Below are 19279 nucleotides of genomic sequence, written 5' to 3' on the forward strand. Positions count from 1 at the left end.
TCCCTTGCTTCCTTAGCAAGCGCCAGGACAATATCTTGGCCCTCTTGCTCCATGCACGCGAAAGCAATTTCATTACCCAAATTCGCCAGGCGTTGGCTATCCATAACCATCAGGGGTGTGAGTGGATCATTGAGTTCCTCATTAGTCAGACAGGATATCCGTAGGTTTCTCAAGGACCCACGAAGGCGGGATAATGGCCACACGAAGTTACTCTTGGTCTTCCGTAGATGCCGCCATATTTCGTCACTATTGGTTGGTCTTCGGACTTCGACCAGCTGTTGCAAGCTGATGCGGTGCAATCTGGCAGGCAGGACCGGTTGGGACTCGTATGCATCAAGTTTTTGGCGGCGGCCGACAAGCAGCCACGTTTCCTGGCTGGCACCATACTTGAGGAATAATTCGATCATCCTGAAGGCTGTCTCACATGAGGCCTTGGGATCGGAAAGGATCACGGTCGAAACTGTAATCAGGAGTACCTCCCAGATGCTCGGAGTTGAGCGAAAAAGTCGTATCCGTCGGATATTCTCGTCAGAATCCAAGCAGATGATGGGTCTTCATTCTGTAGTTGGCAGAACCTCTCATCCTTCAGCAATTCGCCTCGGGTGTGCTCTTGCATATCTTCGCGATTCAGCTCGTGCAGCTTAAAGTGCCTCGATGAGTTCAAGGGTAGTGTTTTCTGAAAACCGTTATAGGGCCTGGCAGAGACACAGATTTTGACATGATCCGATTTCCAGGATGCAAGTTCATTGCCCAGTTTCCAGTGGTCACCGTCGAACTCGTCAAGTCCGTCGATGAATAGGCAAAGGGCGTGCCTTGAGCCCAAGAAGTTTTGAAGCATCCCAAAGGCTTGCTGTATCTCAGAAAGGGAGAGCGGAAGATGGTCGAGCCGGCTAGAATCGTTGTCGATATTCTTCCATCGGGATGGGAGGACATCAGGTATCAGACCAGGACACTGTTTCAAGATTTCCCACAGGATCGCCCGATACAAGCCCTCGACGGACTTCTGAAGCGTGGTTCCAGAAATCCAGAAGAAAAAGCTCGCCAGAACTAGTTGTCGTCCGGCCGCTGCCGCCCAATTCCTGAGTTGCCGTCGCGTGTGGCTGTCTTGGGCAAGAAATTTCATTAGAGTGGATTTTCCGGAGCCGGGTTTTCCTGGTTCTTAGTAAGTACTTAATCATTCTTATGTTGCATTATTCAATCTTACCTGAGATGTAGAACAGTCCAGATTCGAATTCGAGCCATCGGTTGAAGTGGTTACGGGCTAGCTCGCGTTCAACGCCCTCTTTTTGGGGCTTCTTGTCTTCGGAATCTTCCTCTTCGTACTCTTCCTCGTCAAACCGTCCTTTAAATCCTCCCTCTCGTAGTTCCAGACTCTCAGAGCGCTCGGTTGGTGGTTGAAGGACCCAGCGGTAACTTTTACCAGAAGGATCATTGACAGAAGCTTCTCGAGAAAGCATGCCATCAAACCAAAGCTTGTCTAGGACGGACCTGGCGCGTTTGGCTTCACTATCAAGGCATATGAGACTTTCCATTTTGGACTTGACGTCTTTTAAGATGTGCGCAATGTCAGATTGTTCCTGAGATGTGTTCACTTTACCCTCGTCGAGTGCTGTGATGAGGTCATGTCGCAATGACTCTATACGTTTCCCGACTTGCTCGGCATTGTCGTCCTGGCGCTTGCTGATGTCATTTGCGAGTTCAAATAGTGATGCTTGATCTTGTCTGTACGTGACTCGTTTGGTCAGCGCTGTCTTCAAAGAATCCTCGGGAATTGGACCTGGACAGAGTGAGTTCTTCGACCAGTCTTACCGTATCAAGAAAGCAATTTGTTCGAGTATCGATTCGCGATATGCGCCTAGGCGATTCTGGATAGAGTCCAGTTTGCCTTTTGTCCTCAATGCTCTCCATGATTTCCGGACACTGTTGAGACTTGAAGCCTGACCGCTGGCGTTGATTTTGCTGAGCATTTGTATCATCTCATTGGCGAGCGCAGCGCACTCTCTCGCTAACCTGTCAAGTTCTTTCCCAGCACCAGCTCGTGGTGGGGCGGTCGGTGCCATCAATTCCTTGGTGAATCTCTGCAACTCGGTCGTCCCATTTTGAATCTGATCTAGCTCGGCTAGCGACCCCCGAGAGGATATCTCCTTAGCCCCTTTCAAGAGCTTGGCGGCGAAGTCCACGAAAGCAATGACGTTGGTTGCCAGCCCGACGGCCGCCAGAGCTTCCATGACTGCGGCGCTAATGATAAAATCGTATGGGGTCGGTACCCTAACACCTCCAAAAAAGGGAAGCTATTGATCAACGACTATTATGTGTAGAGCACCTGCTGTCTCGCACCGCTTGAGTCAAACTTCGAGGTCCTTTACGGGAAGCGCATGTAAAATGCAAGATAGCGACTGGAAAGAAGGTCAAATTGAGGAGATCAAGTCTGGTGCCTGGTTTCTCGAGCGATCAAATATGCCTTGCTCTGCCTCAACCCCGCTCTGGCTGCCTCATGCATCACGGATGGGCTGGGCTCTCCAATGTCCAATGCCAATAGATTATGACTGAGCCGGCAAAATCTCTTGGTAGATATCGAGGCCAATCATGGTCGTGAAAAGCTGGCTCGCCAACCGGGGCCCTGCTGCGCTACAGCAGCACAGGCAAGTCCTCCAGAAGGGGTAACCCGAAGCCTTCGAGCCGTGTCACTGCGCTGCAGGGACGTACTGAGAACCATGTATCTACACGTAGTCATGCGTGCCTCTGTACCAAGGTGTTTTTGCGCTGTTACTACTGGATATGTGATTTGGAACAGGTAAAGCTCAGGGCAGCACCCGTTGGTAGATTGGGGATGAGACATTTCAGTGGCTTTGATACTTGCATTGGGGTGGATGGCAACTTGGCTTGAACTTCTTTGGGGACTTTTCGGGTTGATTTGGGGGTGTTCGGGTTCCTAAGCCTTTGAAGTATCATCAGTTGCAGAAATAACTGCCGCCAAACAGGCCATCCAATAGATTCCCATAGGCCATTCACAAATGCTTCTAAAACCAGGTATGATACGTTTCAAATGGTAAAAGGTAAGATCAATTGATTGCTAGGTCGCTGTGTCATGCTAGATAGCGCCTTGCCGCCGGGCGACCCCCAAGATATGCTACAGGCGTCGAGCGTTAGCTGCAAGAATTTCCAGTTTCATTGCCCCTCCTACACTGCGTGCCAAACAGCTTCATCGTAGTTACCAACCGATCCATGTTTGAAGTCCATGCTCTTCTTCTTGCCAAATACCCCATTGATGCAACTTTTCCGTAATATAGTAAGAGAAGTTTCATTGATGGAAGCCGCACTCAAATAACTTTGACCAAGACCTTTTGCAGGGAGGCAGCGACGACAAACTGCTTAGATCCCAGCTCGAAGCTACGTAGGGTTAACCACCCACCACTTCCTCCTACCTCACTCCACCAAAGGCTCCTGCAGGAAACAACATTTATCATCATCTCTCTCTTCTTCCACCTTGACATGTGATGAAGCATCGCAACGAAACAATGCCGTCCAAACAGGGTGTATAACCTAAACGAGCGAGCCAACGAGCCCGATTCCTCCGGGACCACCCTTTTGTGTACAAAAGTGTTGGGCAGCCGGCGGTACCATGGAGCTTAACTTGCGGATGCAATCTTGCATCTCAACGACTCCCCACAGAATAGGTTGGAGGAGTTGAGAAGTACGGGCTTAGATGCGGCCTATAAAGCAAAACTGTCCGAAATGTGCGAACTGAAGTAGATGAGACGCAACATTGCATCACACCCGCAGAGGAAGAATATCGGAAACCGATGTCAATGGGGTTTGACCTTAGACCAGAATCGTTGCCTGCAAATTGTGTGCATTCTAGGGGTTGGCAAAGCTCTTCTGTAAGTATTGAACGAGTCGTATATTGTTTGAATCTATCCTAATTACTCTAGTAATAGTCACTCAACGAAACGAGCCATTTTTCTTCGAAGCCACCTTACCGGTACGAGTCGCTGTCCAGTCGGCGATCCCACTAGGCTAGATTGCGCGATGCAATCTGACACCTCGACTCTTAGAAGGGTTAGTTACACGACTTGGAAACCGACATCGCTAATTGTTCTTTATTGGTAGAGGGGGGGGGGGGGGGAAACTGATTCTTAGGTTATATCGTGTTTTGAAAAGCTCTGTAATTATTATATATCTTCCGTCTTGTCTTTTCTCATTATTGCGCATCTCGGAAATCTCTGTTATCAGCCGGCAGTCTGTCCGCCTAACACCTCACAAGAGCCCAGTGATTGCCACACCACAGCCAGTGCTGGTTTCGCACTAGCACCAGCACCAACAACACCTTTCGCAACATCTCTCTAACGTGCTGCAAGTCCAACACCAACAACACATGCAACACGCGATAGGAAAGTGTCAATGTGGCGCTTCAAGTTGGAACGTCAACACATAGATATCTTATGTGGTTTGTCGGGGAAGTCACCATCCAGATGGCAGTTGTCGTCAGGCCAGTGGCCATTCTTGGTGTTCGATGGGATAATCTGTCATGGCATAGCTGGCAATGGAATGATCAATAAAATGTGATGTTGTCTCCATATCAACGATACAGCTCGTCGCCAGCGTCGCCACTCAATAGGCTGTCGAAAAACGCTATGTCGATCCCTTGGAAAGCCCAATTGTCCCCTCCCGCGGTCAGGACAAGACTGTTCGAGAGTTGGGCGTCGGGTTGCATGGGGGTACCCAAGAGTGTCCAGTGGTAATGGGTCAGTGGGAATGGGATCGCTGGGTTGTTCGGCACCAATAGAAGAGAAGGATACTGGCATCGGCGGCAATTCCTCTGCCACAGAATTGGCCACGGTGGAATCCGACATCGCCATCTGCCCGTCTTTGCGAGCACGTCTTGTCGCTGCAGGCTGCTGCTCGAGGGTCTTTTTGGATATGATGCCTTCGCGGGCAATCCGCACCACGCCAAAATAGGGGACCGCCACGCGAACAACACCGTCCCCATCATTTCCCTCGTCGCTCTGTGGCTGCAATACATCCACCCCCTGAGCCCGCTCCTTACACCCGTCCGCCGCCTCCGCCTCGATGACCAACAGCCGGCGCAAGAGGCTGGCGCTCTCCGCACTCAACGCCTCCCCGCTCCGCCGACTCAGCTCCTCCATGCTCTCCTGCGTCTGCTCGATCATCCCCCTATCGCTCAAGTACTGATGGGGCCATCATCGCGTTCTTCTCGGGCCGACCCCGGGTCGGTGGTTCGGCTGTGGTTCTGCAAGTGGGCCAGGATCAGCGTCATGGCCGCCATCAGCGCCAGGAAGTCGGGGGTGCGGCAGCAGAAGGCGATGTGGTTGAGGTGCTGCAGCACGATGAAGCGCGACAGGATCTCGCGCGACACGTTGACGCAGGCCGTCTGGGAGCACGCGTAGGCGGGGTCGGGCGAGGCCCGGAGCATGAAGGGCAGGTGGACCTGGTTCCGGATGTTGTAGTGGGACATCTGCAGAACCAGCCGCTTGATGCCCCAGAAGGTGCTATCGTCGAGCTTTTCGGGCGTCAAGAAGCTGGGGGTCAGCCACCACTTGCTCGGGAGGACGCGGGCGGCTTGCTGGAGCTCCTTGTCCAGACAGTGGGCTAGGCTTAGGCAGCGGCTCCGTGCTGGTTTGCGTTCCAGGAGCGAGGCCATGATGTCGCAGTGGAGGCGTTCTAGCCATCCTAGCGGGGTGTCCTGGGCAAGCACGTCGTCGCTCACGACTGTCTTGTCTGTCGAGCCCAAAGGCAGCCCTAGTAGGAGAGATAAAGACCGGTCACGATGGATGATGCGAACCCACAATGCGCTCGGCTCCGCCGTGGACCTGGGATCGAGAAAGTGGTGGCGCGGCTGCAGCTCCGTAGCCTGGTGCAGGCCCATCAGCTGGGCGAGATGCAGCGCGCGGCGGGAGGCAGACCAACTGAGCCGCAGCTTTCCGTCGTTGGCGTAGAAGGTGCTCTCCAGCATGACACACTCCAGCCCCTCGATGCTGCCTACGAGCCGGTCTTGGGTAGACACCTGGCTGATGGCTGTCTCGCACAATCGCTCCATCAATCCCCGCGGCGGTTCTGACAGCCCTCTCAGGTCTTCGAAGGCCGGGTCGTCGAATGTGAGATGCAACTAGTGCAGTATTTGGGCCAGCTGTAGCATATACCGGGCGATCAAGACGGGATGATCCTGGGCATCGGGCCTCGTGATGTCGACCTAACTTGGACCAGTCTGGCGGCTTAGGTTCTTGTACGAGACTGTCACCGCCTTATTGAACATGTAGAAACTGCGGTAACTGGCTTTGATGATGATCTCACCATCTTTGGGGGTGGGGAGGGCATCGTACAAGGCATGCGACAAGCTCAAGGTCGAATAACCGCCTTCCGTGGCAAACGTCCATAGTGGTTAGCGCTGGCAGCCATGAACCGATTGAAACCAACGGGTGTCGGTGTCGGTGTGTCCGGCGTCGTTGTTGATGACGGATGACCTGTTTCCGTCGGAGCCGGGGTGAGGATGGCATTGCCCCCGTTCCGATGAGCAGAGGTGGTAAGCACATCGTCCTCGCCCGCTTGATTCAGCAAGTGCTGGACAAGGTTCTCAACACGAACCAGTCTGTCGGCCATCTGACGTGCCCCATCGGGTGGTGACGTCAGATCTTCCGGTGAGTCCTGGCTGACGCACCGGGTCCCGCGGCGCTGGCAACCCAGACAGACGGCACCGTGAGCGGGCATGGTCTGGTCGAAGACGCACTTCTCCTTTCGCCGTTTGCAACCCCAGCAGCTCCGGGTCCCTTTGCGCATCTTCCTCCGCTTCGCCGAAGTGCCGGAGATATCCTCGATGTCGGCCTCGGCCTCTGTCGCGGGGGCGGAACGTGTGACCGACATGGAGTTGTTCCGCCGGGTTTCGATCGAACTGATAAAGGGGCTAAGTTGGCAGGCTGCTGAGCCAGAGTGGGAGTGGTTTAGGTCTTAGCGCCTTACATAAACCCGTACCCCACCACTTGGTAAAGTGCCATTGACACGACTCCGGGCCAATATCCAGACCATCGGATCTAATCTACCAACGCTCGTGATGCATGAACGTAAACAAAGCAGTCTGGCCGAAATAGCATGCTCTTTATTCTTGAAAAGATATGATATGTTTCTGACTCTTCGGTGAACCTTGCTCTTTGGCAGGTCCAGTGTCATGTCAATTGATGCCAGCAGTCTTACAGTCCCAGTGCGGCTCTACAGGCGACCAGCAAGCGCTAGCTCCCAGCCTCTTTAGTTGCATTTTCCCTCCTTCAGCGCCTGCCAAACTGCCTCGTCGTAGCCGTCCATCCACTTCACGAATTCGTCGCCCGCCGTGGCCCAGCCCTTGATGCCGCCCTTCAATATCACACTGACCATCTGCGTATCGCCTTGGTCGTCAAGATAGTCTTGGAACCACCCAGCGGCCCGGGTTCCGCGCCCGCCAGAGGACCCTGCGTCGGAGCTTATTTGAGCAAAAGAGGGGACTAACATAGTTGGGGTAATAGCAGACACTCGGGTGGGGTGGGGTTGGGCTCACCACAGTACCAGATGGCCTTCTTCACTCCGGCTTTCTGGAACAGCTTGTACAGCCGCGGGATTGTCGGGTGCAGGCTCTGCGCAGGCAGGTTGATGGACCCGCGAATTGTGCCGCCCTGCGAGGTCCTCAGGTGTGATTAGGAGGCCAAATTTCGGATATCTCAGCTCCATGCAGCCCCGAAAGGCGGGGAGGGGAGTCGCCTACCTCGTAATCATTGCGCCGCAGGTCGATCAGGACAAAGTCCTCGTCACCACGCTGCAGCATGGCCGCCACATCCTCCTTGGTAAGGGCGCCAGGCTCTGTCGTCTTGGGGGCAGGGTACGCTGCGTGCCACGGGGCTTGCGCTAATCCCGCCATCATTGCGGAAGATGGAAGAGTGAGCGGGAAATGACCAGGAAGACGGACTTCCGAAAGCCAGTAGGGAAGGCCAGAAAAAAAGTCGATGGACAGCGGGGTACGCCTGGGGCTTGGCGTAGCGGCCCCTTCTATACCGAGCATTCTCATTGGCTAACAGCCCTTGAGCTCCCTAGCAGCTTCGGCAGACCCTACCGCTGCTAGTTCACCAAGGTGCTGAAAGTATTCTCTATGTATTCACCATCCGGTCTAATTGTAAACCTCACGAGAACTCAGGGATGGGGCGGACAGGCAGGCTGGGAGCTGTATTGCATCCTGGCCCCTGTAGATATGGAACGTGAAGAGGGCCTCTTTGACTCACGTTGCGAACGCCACCACGCTGTATGTTCCCAGTCCTATTTAGCCTGCGAGCTTGTCGTTGCCATTGATACCCCGATCGATCCCCAGCAGATAATATTTCACCAACACTATGCTGCGCATGGGTTTTTCCCCCTCCGTCAGAGCCGGCTGTCTGGGCAGGATTCCGGCCAAACGATGTGTTACTTGCAGTCCATCGAGGCTTATTTTTCCCAGAGGTACAGAGCGGCACCAGTCCACCGTCCCTTCTCACGCAATCGGGATCACACCGAAACGCGCAAGCTGCAAGCTGCGTGTTGCCAAGATCCGCAGGAGTCACCATACTACGACAAACACGACAAGAACGGCTGCTTCACCCGCACAGCCGTCCCTTCGAGGATGAAGAAGAAGACAACGAAAGCTTTCCTGCTTGTATCAAGAAAGAACCCGTCGATGATGAGATCGAAATTATCAGTTTCAAATACACCATGGCTATATTCGCGTCAATGGTAATATTCACCATGGTCATTACCGGTTCGGATATCTCCAAAGGTCCAAGTCCGACGCAAGTCCAGGCCGCCCTAAGATCGAAACCTGACCAACTGCGGCACTTCAGCCCCGTCAATCGCCCTCGGTCCGAAGCATGCGAAGGCCGCTGTTGGGAAGCGCTGGAGCCGCCGCTCGTCACCGCCGAAGACCATCGCGAGGCAAAACAGCGCAGCTCACAACCCATGTCGGTCTGGCTCGAGCGCTCCCTCGCCCCAGAGGCCGAGCAAGATGCGCTACTAGCCGAAAAGGAGGCTACTACGCTCTACCTCGCCATCAAAGCCACACGGGAAGAACTGGAGCAGGCCGGTTCCACTTGGCGGCCCAGACTCGCCGACTACGAGGGCGCGGCGGTTCGATATCTGGATGGGCTGAGGGAGTCTGGCAAGATAGGCTCGACAGCGGCGCTGGCGGTTGTTATGGTGTTTGGCAATGGCTTCCGCGTCTATGAGTACGACGGGGCGCGAATGCATTTGAGGACGGACATCAAGAATGTGCGTGTTGACTTCTACGGCAGTTTGGCCAATAGGGATTATTCGAAGTACTACCGTGGCCGGGTGGTTCACTAGGAACACATGTATCACAGCAAAGCAATCCGATGCCACTCAGCCTTCATTGCTATCTCTCCATTCAATCAATGTCATTATCGCCAGTCGTACTTGCAGTCCCAGTGTGAAGACTCTGGCTGGGGTAGCCGGGACACATGCCATGTTAGCAAGCAACCAAACCGGATGAGGTTGATCCCGGGAATCAACACAAGCCTCGTGGATGAATGAGTAGGTGGCTAACATGGAATGGTCCTAGGTACTACGAAAAGCAAAGCCTGGCGTGAGTCGGGTCATCAATAACGCCGTTCAGGTCAAATGTCGGACGCCACTCTAGGCGATCCCCGGGCCACTCCTTGGGGCTAGCCCGTCTTTAACCCAAAGGGAGTCCCTAAGCGTTTCACTCAACATCTTCTGCTCAGTTCTCTGTCTTAAAACATGCTAGTTTATTGGGTGCCATGCTGTCCATCTCCAAGGCATCTACCCTCCTGAGAGCCGGCCGCCTGTGCAGACCGACAGCGCGGCCAACTGCAGCAGTTTGTCCGACCGCGGCATCGCTTGCTTGCCTCCTACTCACGAAGAGGAAAATCCGTACACATCGATCGGGTGCGATTGGGACTTGGAACAGTGTTCAAGTCGCCGCGTCGCCCAACGGAAAAGGGGGTTTCTCTCGGGGGCATCGGCTGACTAGCACATCGACCCCTACCGAACCACAGCCCGCACGAGGTTGGGATCCTCTCCATGACCTTATCCTTTTGGGAAGCGTGTTCTTCCTTGACGTGGCGGTTCTGTGGTGTCATGTTCATAGCGACGCTTGGTTCGTTCTAGACGTCTTGAAAAACATCGATCCCGCCAAGCGCCCCTCTGAGCTGGTGCGCATGTACCTGCTGATCAAATCGAAGCCTGCATGGAGCACGCCTACCTCGTCCCTGCTGTCCGACCTGATCGACAGAGAACACCGACCGTGCGCACATCACTTGGATGGCCTCTTGACGACCGAGTTCACCCGACTGGACCGACCCATCTCCCCGGACGTTCCGAATCGAATGACCATGTGGCTCCAAACAGCGCGGGTCACGGAGGAACATGAAGAAGGGGGGTTCCGGGAACGCGGGACCGTCATCACACTATATGCGACTGTACACACTTCGAAGGGTGAATTGGAGGGACCCGATGACTACCCCTACAGGTGGGAACCCCGGTCTGAGTGGGCACAGTATTATGAAGAACCTATCATAAGTTGTCTGAAAAGGGAAGAGCAGAAAGGGAAACTTCTCGATTCCCATTTCGACGCCACATATACGGCGGTGGTCGTATGTCGTGATGGCTTCATGGTCTTCAACTACGACGGCCAGCATTTGCACTTGAAAAAGGACGGAAGCCTGGATCCACTGAAAAGGAGCCTTTCATCAAGTCCAATCGAATATCATTGGATATCGAATCCCAAGGCCGTATCTAGCACTTGGTTCGCCGGGTTCCCGGGGAGGTCGCTAGAATATGAGTTATATCGCGACCGGTTCATATTGAAACCAGAACAATAGTGTCGCTATCGATTCCTCCTAGGCAAGAGGTTAAACTATACTGGTTTAAAAGTTTATATTTATGTATAAAGTATTAATATTAATATTATCGATCGGTAAGGTTTAAAAATTACTTAGTTAGCTTTATATAACGCCTTTTTTCTTTCCTTCCTTCCTTTTTTTAAGTTTATTAATTCGATATTTATTCGTTATCCTTTTCGCCGAGCCTTTCGATTAACGCCCGGAATTAAGGGTTTTTTTAAATGGATATTACGATAAAAAAAAGGGTTTAAATCGAGTTTTTTATTATTATTTTTTATTATAAAATTTTTAAAATAATTCGATTTCTTCAATAAAAAAAGTTTTATTATTATTAAGATTTTATTTTTTTAAAAAGAGCTCGTAATCGATAATATATATTTTATAAAAAATCGGTTTAAATAGGGGATTCTTTTTAATTTTATATTTAATAATTTTTAAAAGCTTTTAAAATCGTTTATATTTTTTTAAAAGTTTTATAATATTAAAATAAATAGTTTTATATTATTTATTCGTTATTAATTTCTTTTTTTATAATATATTAAACGTTAATTAATTTCGGAGATTTTCGTCGTTATAATAAATAAACGTAATAGAGCGAATATATTATATTTTTTAATAAATCGTAATAAATAATATATATAATTATATTAAATAAAAAGTTTAATTTAAATAATCGATAAAAGAAACGAGGATAACCTTTTATATATAATCCGTTAAATTATTAATAACGACCGGAGATAAGATCGGAACCGAAGAAAAAAATTTATAATTATTAATCTTTATTAAGTTTTTATCGATTTATAAGAGTTATAATTATTAAAATATTTTTAAAAGTTTTAAAGGTATAAATATAATATTTTATTTTTAAATTTATTATTTGTAAGGTAATTTATTTTTTATAAGGTTTTTATTTCTATCGGGGAACTTTGATATAAATCGGAAAAAAAAATAAAAGAAAGAAGTATCGCTATCGATAGAATGTCGATTCTGTACCGCCATAACCGTCCGCAGGGGACTAATTCATCAGGAGGCTATATGATAGAGAGCATGGCAAGACAGGAGGCTGTGCTAGGCGCCAACGTGGAACTTTTGTTATTGTAGGGTACCTAAAATACAACATCTCCCAACTCTAGTAATCGAGCAGCAACATCCAAAGTAGCCACCTCAGAAGCAATTCGTCCGCCACACTACTTGCCAAGTGGGCTTAGACTCCAGATGCCCAGAAAGCCTCCCAAACCAACTATGGAGCGCCACGCTGAAAGATATCTGAGACAAATATTCTTGGGCCAATCCTCATCCAACCCGAAGGGTTTTACCCACCTCCCACCCGCCATATTCTGTTCTATCTCCGTCATGTAGAAAGTTTCTGTCACCTCCCGCTGAATTCACGATGTTTCCCTTCAGGGGCTCCACCCTGCCAGAAGCAGGCCGCCTGCTCAGACAAGCAGTACGGCCGAGTATCGCTCCCAACTGGATCGGAAAGCCGAGCTCAAATCCCCGTCTCCCTTACCGACACCTCTGGACCACCCATCACCCCCGCGCGATCGGAATCTCGATCGTTGGCAAGCCCATCACGCCTCCCACCGGCAAAGTCAGATCCCTCTGGGTACGTCATTCAGCGAACGCGCCACCGAAACCGAGAATCGGCCTTCTTTGGTATACGATCACATTCTTCGTCCCTCTCTTCTTCCTCTCCGCCTTCGCCCCGTACCTGTACAGCCACGACGCCGACGCCGCGGAGATCTGGCGCGTCCTCGAGTCCGTCCCGCCCGAGAGCCGCCCGCCCGAGCTGGTGCGCCTGTACTTGCACCTCGAGCACGTGGGCGTGGTCCGGTCGCTGGTGGCCGCCCTGGTCCTCGAGGCCGTGCACCCGCCGTGCTCGTGCCACCTGGACGGCCTCGCCCCGACCGCGTTCGCCGCCCCCGGAGACCCGGCCCCGTGGTTCCCCTACGATGGCAAGCTCTGGCTCGGGGAGGCTCGGCAGGTCGCGGAGCAGCAGCCCGCAGACGAAGGCGGGTCGCGAAGAAGAGTGGGAACCACCGTCATCACCCTATATGCGTACATGGATATCCGGCGAGAGCAGATGGACGAGGACATTGGTGGTGGTCAAAGTGGAACAGTCTCCCAACCCAAATGGACCGACCACGAAGAGACAGTTTTTCGATACCTGGAACATTTCAGAAAGGTTAGGGGGGCCAACCACGATACCGAGCTTGAGGTGGTTGTCGTATGCCGCAACGGGTACCGGATCTTCCAGTGTGATGGGCGTCATTTGAATCTGAAGAGGGAAGGGTGGAGTCGAGATGAGAAACTCCCTGCCAGCTCCATCGGCTTCCATTGGATGCGGCATCCCAAGACCGGCCATCAGCCTTCCAAAGCGCAAACCACCTCAGAGGCAATCTTTTACAGACCAGAGGTGGCACCTCAGCAGTGCCGCTACAAGAAGCACAGCCATCCTCAAGGAACTAAGTTGTTCAATGACGAGTGAGGTCGGCGGCTGCTATATGATTATATGATAGAGGGTGTTGCGAGAGAGGTGGTACAACATAGTAAAAAGTACTTATCAGAAGACACGTTCCCGACGCCACTGAAGGGTGTAAAGAACAATAAATCTTAACTCTCGGAGTATAATATCGCTCAGTTCTAATTCCAGTTAAATACCATCTTAGTTTGAACTTAGTGTTAGTTATAGGGTCGCTATGCCACGCAAGTTACGTCCATTAGACCCAGTACTCCGCTGTGGCCGGAACGGCGGTTCTTTATCGCATTTCACAGCTCCCCGTATGTTATTGTTGGAGATTATTCATACTAGCATACTAGCCGATTCCCTTCTGCGCCGCCTCAAATCGAACATCCCTCCCGCTTCCCTATCGACTCTCGGTGTCAGCATTGGCTCTTGTTGGGGTGGGCAGGACATCCCGAGAGGGAATAGTGGAAATTTCTCGAACAAGCGGTTACTCCATCCTTCGTGAGACACTGGGATAACGTGGAATAAACACTAAAATTCGCTTACCACTCCTGCTTCCACCAAACACCATCACGATATCGGGATGATGTCACAAGCCACTCGGCCACGCTGGCCTCCTGCCTCGTCAGGGCTCGAGGGGCTGGTTTCGAATGCTAAGCGTGGCTATTCTGTTCCTGCTGAGCTGGTGACCGTTGGACATCTCAATGCTCGCCCGCTCGTCACTGCGCCTCATCGACCCTCCGGTATTTGGCCACTTCAGCTGCGTCATCCTGGCCAGTCCACCCTTCGATCTGACGCTTCCTCCCCTTTGGAATGGCTCTTTGGTCTTTCCATATCACGGCCGGAAAGTGCGTGTCCGGCTGGTCCCGCATGCCGTACAGCAATCGCGGGTTCTTGTTCAGGACGACCTGCAGGCGCTCCGTCCCCGATTCCGGGATCTTGACACTCGCGTCGAGGTATGCCAGGTTCTCCGAGGCGGGTAGAGATATGAGCGACTGCGTGGTCGCCTCGCCGCCGCGCCATTGTGTGACCTCCAGGGCGCTTACGTCGCTACGGGCAACCTGGAGGCGTTGGAAGACCGCCTCCCCATCATGGCCTGTATAATGATGAATCTGCTGCGACTTTATAGTATTACCGTTGCCCCAGCAGATTAGTGCATTGGGGTGTGGAGGCTCCTTGGTCAGCGCCCTGCCGACCTGCTCCTCTTCAGCCTTTCCGTTGCCGAGTGTGCTTCGCAGACTTTGATATATCTGCGACTCGGCAATTGGATAGACACATGGATATTCATGATCTGAGCTGGTAACAATGAGGCTCTTACCACAACTCGAAAACCCTAAAGTTGGATTGTTGTCCCGAATGTGAATATTCATTGATTCCGAATCATCTGTCCCTTGTCAGTAAGTACCCTGGTCTAGACCAGGAGGGTTAGAACGGATGAGTGACTTTACCGTTCTTAAGGCTCCAGAGAAAAGTCTTCCTTCCATCTTCGATGCTGTGTCGGGTTTTATTGAGCTGTACAGCCATCATAGGGAGTGTGGGATGTGAGGTCCAGGCTGAGAAATACTCCCGCTCTCCACAAACAAAGTATTTCAGTGGGCGGACAGACAGACTGTACGCACTCTCAAGGGGGAAGAATATCTCGAACACAGCGAGACCTGTACGGTGAGCGTCGTCTCTGAATTGCAAATCTAGACGCCTGTTCTCCCAATAAAGCAGGGACTGGCCCTGTTTTCCGAACTCAAACCCGTAGTCGTAAGGACCTCTAGTCAGAGTATCGTCTTTATCGAACGGGTCAAGTGACCACAATCTTGCCAGATTGTCGTCGAGGTCGAGTGGGACGACAGAGGATTCAACCCTGAAATTACTCGGCGAGTCAACCCAAACAAGCCTGTACACCGTTCGGAGAACGATGAATGTGTTCAAATCGTAGCGCGATATAAGTATCGGAAATCCAAGTTTCATCTTTTTAACATTGCAGTGTCTTTCGGACGAAAATCGCACAGAGTGTTTAATCTGTAGCCAGACCTCCCTCTCATCCAGCTGAATGGCGTATTCGCGGAGAAGATGTGGGAAGTCGGATGAGGTATCCCATAGCTGATATCTTGCGGTCCATCCGGTGCAAGACTCCAACATCTTGTACATGTTTGGCCATGAAAGGTCGAACTTCCTGTGCAGAGTTTTAGTGCATTTTCCTAGCTCACTGTATATGGAGTGCCTTTATGCCCACCTGGAAGGCCATATACTCAGCTTGGCCAGAGATGTTTGCGTCGGATCGGAAATTGAGATGACGGCCAAAGGTTTGGCACTCTGGGTGGTGTCTAGCGGGTCATCGAGGCCGATGTGTCTTACTGTCGTCGCTTTGGTCGTTTTGAAGAAAGGACTAGACAAAAAGGCCGTGACATCGTTCCAGACCTGGTGCGGCGCCTTTTGAAGAGATAGTCCCCATTGCCCGTCAAGTCTTGCCATGTCTTGAGAAAGCCTGGTCAGTGACTCATAAAAGTCCGCCTTGGGACGGGGATACCCTTCTTGCTCGGCGGTGAGCGGCACGGACAGCCGGAGGTTTTCATGTTGGATACCGATGGTGTCAGAGTTCCCTAGGAGGTACAGTAACTCGACCCAGCTGTTCACATTCAGCTGCGACTCCAGGAACTGGCGGGCAGCTTGCACCAAGGTGGCAGTGCTGTTCTCAAAGCTCGAGTGGCCACAGAGCCGATAAGGGCCGGCGTCTTTAAAATGGGCTGTCCAGTATGCACTGGCATAGCTAGCAAATCGATACTGTTTTGACACGTCATGTCGATTTGCGCTCTCGAGAATGCTGCCAGATAGGGGCCTCGCTGGCACAACATGTAACAGGTATCGCAAGCACGCGCTGCCGAGTTCCATCTCCGTTTCCGACTTGCATAACTGGAAATATTCTCTGACCGATGGCTGAATGTAGTTCATCCCGGAGAGAACGGGGATGTACAGTCGAGACAGAAAGAACTCAGATGTGGTAGCATGAACGAACCGGTAATAGCGCGTGGAGCCCGTGGTGCTGAGCTCCACCAGACTCGAGCAGGCCAGGAGTATGGTTTCGCTGAAGGGAGTGAAGTCTTGGTCGATCATCTCTTGGGACAACTCGTTGCTCTGTAAGAGGCTTGTGCTGTTGCCAGTCTCGAAGCAGAAGGTGGCTGTCAAGATGGTGTGGAGCTCCGACGCACCAAGATTCAGGTCCTTGGAAAACAACAGCCACTTGAATACCTGGCGTGCCATATGGCGCTTCTGAACTGGCATCTCTCCAAAAAGTCCGAGTATGCGGCAATAGATTTGATCCAGACTTTCTGGATAACGCAGGTTCCGGATTGCTTGTAGCCGGACTCGGGATGCAAGATGCGGCGGGGCCAGGACTGGAGACCGAAGGTAGGAGAACATGAGCCGCATCCATAGAAACATCCCATCAGCCCCCATGAGGAGCGTGTTGCAGAGCTCTGTCAACGATGCAGCGCCCATAGGCGGAAGATAGCCACTGCCGCACAGGTCATATAAACCATTCTGGCAATATCTTGCCAGGTCTTCCAACAGCAGTGCTGAAGTGATGTTCAGAGATTCCATTGGCAAGTTAGTGGAGAGGTTCGAGAGGCCCCAAACACTGGGCCGGCTCAAGATGACTAGCTTGGCGCCAGAATTGACGACACCATCATAGAGGATTTGCAGTTCTTCGCGCAGCGCTTGGTCGTGCTCCTCATACCTGTCGGAAGGCTCGCACTCGTCGATGGCATCAACAATGACGTAGAACTTTGATGTGCGTCCGAGAAGAATGAAGAACAGGTCCCGTATGAATGAAGGAGACCCCCGAGGCTGGCCCCCTTGGCGACTCGAAAGAGCGTACTCAACCGAGGCCTCTGCTGCCTTGGGATCAAAACGACTGTCGATTAACTGAGCCAACAATGCTCTGTACATTTGATCCATGGACCCGAGTCCCCCAAACGAGTTGTAAAAAAAGTACAGCACATTACGTGCGTATGCACCTTCGCTGGTTGGCATGCTAAGATTGTCGATGATGTTGCTGGCCAAAACAGATTTGCCGCAGCCTGGCTTGCCTGTATTCACTGCTGGTGAGCCAGATTGTCCTTCAATGCTACACAGTACGTCCAGGTACACATGAAATCCTCACTCATACTCCTCACCTTTTATCCAAAGCAACGGATTCGTCGAATCCCAACTCCGCCACTTGGAAAACTCGTGGGAGTCAAACAGCCATGCTCCGGACTCCGGATCGCACAGTGAGTGCGCACGCTCATATTCTCGGATAAACCCGGGGGGTTGGATGAATTCCATAATCTCATTTCGAAGTTGACCTTTGCGTGCATTGTTATCAGTCAGCGTATCATCGTTCTGCGGTCCCATCTGGGTAACTGCATACCTGCATCAGCCAGCCGTCGATCATAGCCATCCGAGAGCAGCCTCTCATATCTCTTGGTTTCGCATTTGTCTTGCTCTAGTGGCTCCTTGGTTCTCTGCAAATTTGCCCACATTGCGTCTAGAACGTTGTAGTTCTTCTGTGTCTTATAGCACACGAGAATCTGGATTTCAGTGGTGATCGTAGTGCAATGGCACTCGAACCTTTGCTTAATGTTGTCAAACTTCACCGTGAATGGTTGCCACATGAGTTGTGCAATCACCACTGGAGTTCGCTTGATAGCTGAGGAAGAGTTTAGCAACTCGGGGCAAAGTACAGGGAAAGTGCTCAAACTCACTGCCATCTTTCTTCGTGAATACCAGAGCGACCGAGCAAAGTAGTTGGAAGAAATCCTTGTAAAAGTCTATCACGGTCGACCGTATTCGATGTGAGACGGGAGCTTCGTTGTCAAGAAGAGCAACCAAATCACTGAATCGTGGTATTTCGGATCCAATTTGTGCAAGCAGATTAGCCAATTTTTCGAAGAACGAGGTGAAATTCCCGGCCATCTTTTGCGAGGCTGGTGTCAGCCTAGGCTATTCTCGTGGTTTTGGGGGCTGCATACCTGCAGTACAAGACGGAACGACCCCCAAACTATGCCTGCAATTTCGGGGTGGGAAGATACAACGATACCGACGACTTCAAAATAGGGCTGCAACGCTTCAGTGAAACCTCGGATCTTCGAAAACAACCTGGCCCATCGCTCCTTTTTGAAACGACGAGAGAATGGCGCTATAGATTCCAGGAGTTGTTCTGGAGACGCTTGGCAGCATAACGTTGTGAACTGGCTACGTTCGGCCGCAGAGAGGGTAGCAAGAAAGTCATCTCTCGCAGCCTGAAACTCAACACCGGGCTGGCCAATGGCTTGGGCCATCGCAATGCAAGTATAGCAGTAAGATGAAGGTATTCGAGTCTTGGGCCATTAAGTATTTACAAAAGCTCAAGCCTTGACCCAACGCTGAATGGCAGTAATAGCGAAGGTGGCCAAAAACAAGTCAATTTCTTTTTCTTCTTGAAATGGGAATCCGACGGACAGGAGTCTTGCATGGCAAGGCATCCAATGCCGGCGAGTAGTATGCCTTAGCAGTCATATTATGAAGATGCCGCCCATGGATATCGACGAATCAAGGTGCCAGCAAATGCATGGGCTTTGCTGGAACACGTCAGCAAACATGGAAGCGAATCGACCAAACCGCCTTCTAGGTTGTAGATACATTCACTACTTGGCTCACTAATAGTACGAATGAATCGCTTTTCTTCCGATGAGCGGCCATACTAGAAGCGCACCTGCTACGACTACGCCCCATGACCCCCATCAGCCCATACGTGAGGCATGTCGAAGCTCTCTCACTGAGCTGCCTTGGTCTCATTCGGCTGACACTAAATCGCGAACCCCAATGACTGCCCCGCACTCACCTCGCGTCGTTAATTGTCAAGCTGTACGGGCTGTATTGTGTGTTGTTGGCTGTACTGCCGACGATTTTCAAA

At 51.6% G+C, this 19279-nt stretch overlaps 8 protein-coding genes across 8 annotated transcripts; 2 read left to right on the forward strand and 6 right to left on the reverse strand.

The window, feature by feature from the left end:
• Positions 1-466: 466 nt before the first annotated feature.
• On the reverse strand, positions 467-2228 carry PG985_012991 (uncharacterized protein; the record flags this gene model as incomplete). Its single annotated transcript, XM_066832757.1, has 3 exons — positions 467-1152; positions 1205-1722; positions 1810-2228. 3 exons carry the CDS (start codon positions 2226-2228, stop codon positions 467-469), a joined length of 1623 nt encoding a protein of 540 aa, XP_066680807.1.
• A 2351-nt stretch (positions 2229-4579) lies between these two features.
• On the reverse strand, positions 4580-5171 carry PG985_012992 (uncharacterized protein; the record flags this gene model as incomplete). Its single annotated transcript, XM_066832758.1, has 2 exons — positions 4580-4685; positions 4723-5171. The coding sequence occupies 2 exons, from the start codon at positions 5169-5171 to the stop codon at positions 4580-4582; spliced, it is 555 nt and encodes a 184-aa protein (XP_066680808.1).
• An 11-nt stretch (positions 5172-5182) lies between these two features.
• PG985_012993 (uncharacterized protein) lies at positions 5183-6058 on the reverse strand (the record flags this gene model as incomplete). The annotated part of the gene is made up of 1 exon (XM_066832759.1): positions 5183-6058. The coding sequence occupies one exon, from the start codon at positions 6056-6058 to the stop codon at positions 5183-5185; it is 876 nt and encodes a 291-aa protein (XP_066680809.1).
• Positions 6059-6357: 299 nt separating this feature from the next.
• PG985_012994 (uncharacterized protein) lies at positions 6358-6879 on the reverse strand (the record flags this gene model as incomplete). Its single annotated transcript, XM_066832760.1, has 1 exon — positions 6358-6879. One exon carries the CDS (start codon positions 6877-6879, stop codon positions 6358-6360), a length of 522 nt encoding a protein of 173 aa, XP_066680810.1.
• Positions 6880-7257: 378 nt separating this feature from the next.
• On the reverse strand, positions 7258-7900 carry PG985_012995 (arsenate reductase (Arc2); the record flags this gene model as incomplete). The annotated part of the gene is made up of 3 exons (XM_066832761.1): positions 7258-7457; positions 7544-7658; positions 7748-7900. 3 exons carry the CDS (start codon positions 7898-7900, stop codon positions 7258-7260), a joined length of 468 nt encoding a protein of 155 aa, XP_066680811.1.
• An 854-nt stretch (positions 7901-8754) lies between these two features.
• On the forward strand, positions 8755-9348 carry PG985_012996 (uncharacterized protein; the record flags this gene model as incomplete). The annotated part of the gene is made up of 1 exon (XM_066832762.1): positions 8755-9348. One exon carries the CDS (start codon positions 8755-8757, stop codon positions 9346-9348), a length of 594 nt encoding a protein of 197 aa, XP_066680812.1.
• Positions 9349-12276: 2928 nt separating this feature from the next.
• On the forward strand, positions 12277-13374 carry PG985_012997 (uncharacterized protein; the record flags this gene model as incomplete). Its single annotated transcript, XM_066832763.1, has 1 exon — positions 12277-13374. The coding sequence occupies one exon, from the start codon at positions 12277-12279 to the stop codon at positions 13372-13374; it is 1098 nt and encodes a 365-aa protein (XP_066680813.1).
• Positions 13375-14072: 698 nt separating this feature from the next.
• On the reverse strand, positions 14073-18300 carry PG985_012998 (uncharacterized protein; the record flags this gene model as incomplete). The annotated part of the gene is made up of 6 exons (XM_066832764.1): positions 14073-14737; positions 14802-15520; positions 15581-17470; positions 17513-17690; positions 17756-18034; positions 18090-18300. 6 exons carry the CDS (start codon positions 18298-18300, stop codon positions 14073-14075), a joined length of 3942 nt encoding a protein of 1313 aa, XP_066680814.1.
• Positions 18301-19279: the final 979 nt, after the last annotated feature.

Source organism: Apiospora marii (assembly GCF_038362585.1).
Source record: "Apiospora marii strain CBS 49790 chromosome Unknown utg000009l_segment0_segment0, whole genome shotgun sequence".
In the NCBI taxonomy this organism is placed as follows: Eukaryota; Fungi; Ascomycota; class Sordariomycetes; order Amphisphaeriales; family Apiosporaceae; genus Apiospora; species Apiospora marii.